The sequence below is a fragment of the Austrofundulus limnaeus genome, unplaced genomic scaffold, assembly GCF_001266775.1.
Source record: "Austrofundulus limnaeus strain Quisiro unplaced genomic scaffold, Austrofundulus_limnaeus-1.0 Scaffold1449, whole genome shotgun sequence".
NCBI lineage: Eukaryota > Metazoa > Chordata > Actinopteri > Cyprinodontiformes > Rivulidae > Austrofundulus > Austrofundulus limnaeus.
Window position 1 is genome coordinate 70,992 of NW_013953851.1, and position 2,127 is coordinate 73,118.

The window sequence follows — 2,127 nt, forward strand, 5'->3', positions numbered from 1 at the left end:
GGTTCAAACAGTCAGTTTTAAAGAAACTGACCTGAAGTTTGGTAGTAGCTGAGAGTCATACTCTGACCATGGATTGTGCTAAAAGTATGTTTTTAAAACTGTCTGTTAGTAAAATATCTCATAAAGCTCTGGACTGAAACTGGTTATAAACTTGTAACTGATGAACTTTTTTAGAGTCTCAGATTCAAGATGGCCGCTGACCTCAGGAAGCACAGAAATGTCTGAAACTCTTCTGATTTACAGATTTGAAGACAGGAATTCGTAGAGCATCAGCACACTACACAAAGTTCTGCTGGTATCAACTCTGTTAGCAAAATAACCCACTGGATGGATTTCAGTGGATCTCTCAAACTGACTTTTATTTTGAAATTAAGTCTGTGTTTTTGTGAAACTGCTCCTTGTGTTCATCAGCCTTCTCTAGTTCCTGAAATTTACAACTGATGAACTTGGAGCACAAAAACAGCTGTAACTCATTTTTACAAATGTGGAGCTTCATGTTGAGGTGGTGACAGCTACAGTTACACATCTCACAATTATTACACAACATGGTCAGGTTTCTGTTATTTCTCAACAAGGCAGATTTTAATCCCAATCTCTGAAGTTGGGCTGGTCTGTATTTAACAGTTTGTGTTTTTGTTGCAGGTTAAACTGAGATCAAAGTAAAAACAATGCTCTGATGATTACATTAACTTTGAATTCATTTGATTTAACTSGTAATGAAACTGTTCTTTTGCTGTGGTCGTGGGTTTTACTGGAGTTGTTTTTTTTCAGTGAGTGTTGTTCTCAGTTTGACCACTGGGTGGCGCTGTTCCATCATGTTTCCTGTTGTGAGGCCTCAGCTCTGACCAGCTGCACAGTGATTGGTTGATCATTTTGTTATCAGATGTAACGGCTGTGAGGTCCAGGCTGCTGTTGGGGTGTCTGCGGGTCAGAACCAGCTGTTTGGACCTGGGTTTGCCTCCTCCCTGTTCCTGGGTTTAATGTTCCACTGAACTCTGTTCCTGATGTCTTTAATCCAGCAGATTCTTTGCTTTAATCCCACAACAGTTCAGGTTTTCTTATTCCAGCATAGTTTAAAGAGATAAATCAGAGTTTGTTTTGACAGGATTGATGAACTAACGATGATCAGACAGGATGAATGCAGTTCAATAACCAGCAYAAATAAAGTAAAAATGACCCGGGCACTGGTCATCCTGGGCTCAGACTCTGGTTGAACTGGAGCAGGTTCTGATGTTAAACCGGACCTCTTCTCTCCTCAGTCCCAGTGGCCACAGCGAGGCGGTCGGCACCAGGAGGAAGCTGTACAGCGCTGTTCCAGGAAGGCATTTTGTGGTGGTCCGACCTTACACCGTCCAGGCTGAGGGAGAGATCAACCTGTACAAAGGAGACCGGGTCAAAGGTCAGTCTGAGGACGTTTTTCTTTAAACGAGACGTTAACGTTGCTTCAGTCGAGTGTTTTAATGAAAACTGTTTAACCACATTTAGACGCTGCCACAGCTCAGCCAATAAAACCACCTTTTAATTCATTAGTGTGGTAGTAGCTGAGAGTTGTTCTCAACACGTACGTCATCCTGYATTCAGGCATTAGATCCTGACAAACATCTCCATGTTCGACCAGAACAGCCTGTTGTGTTCGTTTGTTTAAAGTTTAAACCTTCATTCAGCTGTTTCAGCTTTCATCCTTTTTTCTGTCTTCAAATGATTTAAACTCAAACATAAACTGTGCTGAATAAAATATAAAAAATGATTTATTATTTATTCTCAAATATAAAGTGTGGCTGTCAATGAATCACAACACACATGATGTGTGTTAGGGTGCTTTTCCACTGACGTTCCAGTCCGGTTCCAGTGGGTGTGTTTTGGGCGGTTGGTGGAGGTGGTTTTTAGGTGTTTTGAAAAAAGCTAAAGGGCTAAATGAGAGATGGAAACATGTTTGATGAATAACTTTTGAAATTTAAAAAATTCAGAAAAGTTTTGAATAAAAATTGGATGAAATCACGACTAATGTCACTGCTGCAATTAAAAAAATGGCTCCTTGAGTTGTTGTTGTAAAGGCAGCTTAGACACAACCAGTGACTCCACCCCCTGACCAACCAGTGACTCCACCCCCTGACCAACCAGTGACTC

At 41.0% G+C, this 2,127-nt stretch overlaps 1 protein-coding gene across 1 annotated transcript in view; it reads left to right on the forward strand.

Moving 5' to 3' along the window:
- The window catches only part of LOC106535440 (SH3 and multiple ankyrin repeat domains protein 3), a gene marked incomplete at both ends in the record, with an annotated part of 68,084 nt that extends 66,685 nt beyond the window's left edge, over window positions 1-1,399 (forward strand). The window contains 1 exon segment of the mRNA XM_014032441.1: window positions 1,260-1,399. Within this exon segment, the coding sequence (XP_013887895.1) occupies window positions 1,260-1,399 (140 nt within the window).
- Window positions 1,400-2,127: the final 728 nt, after the last annotated feature.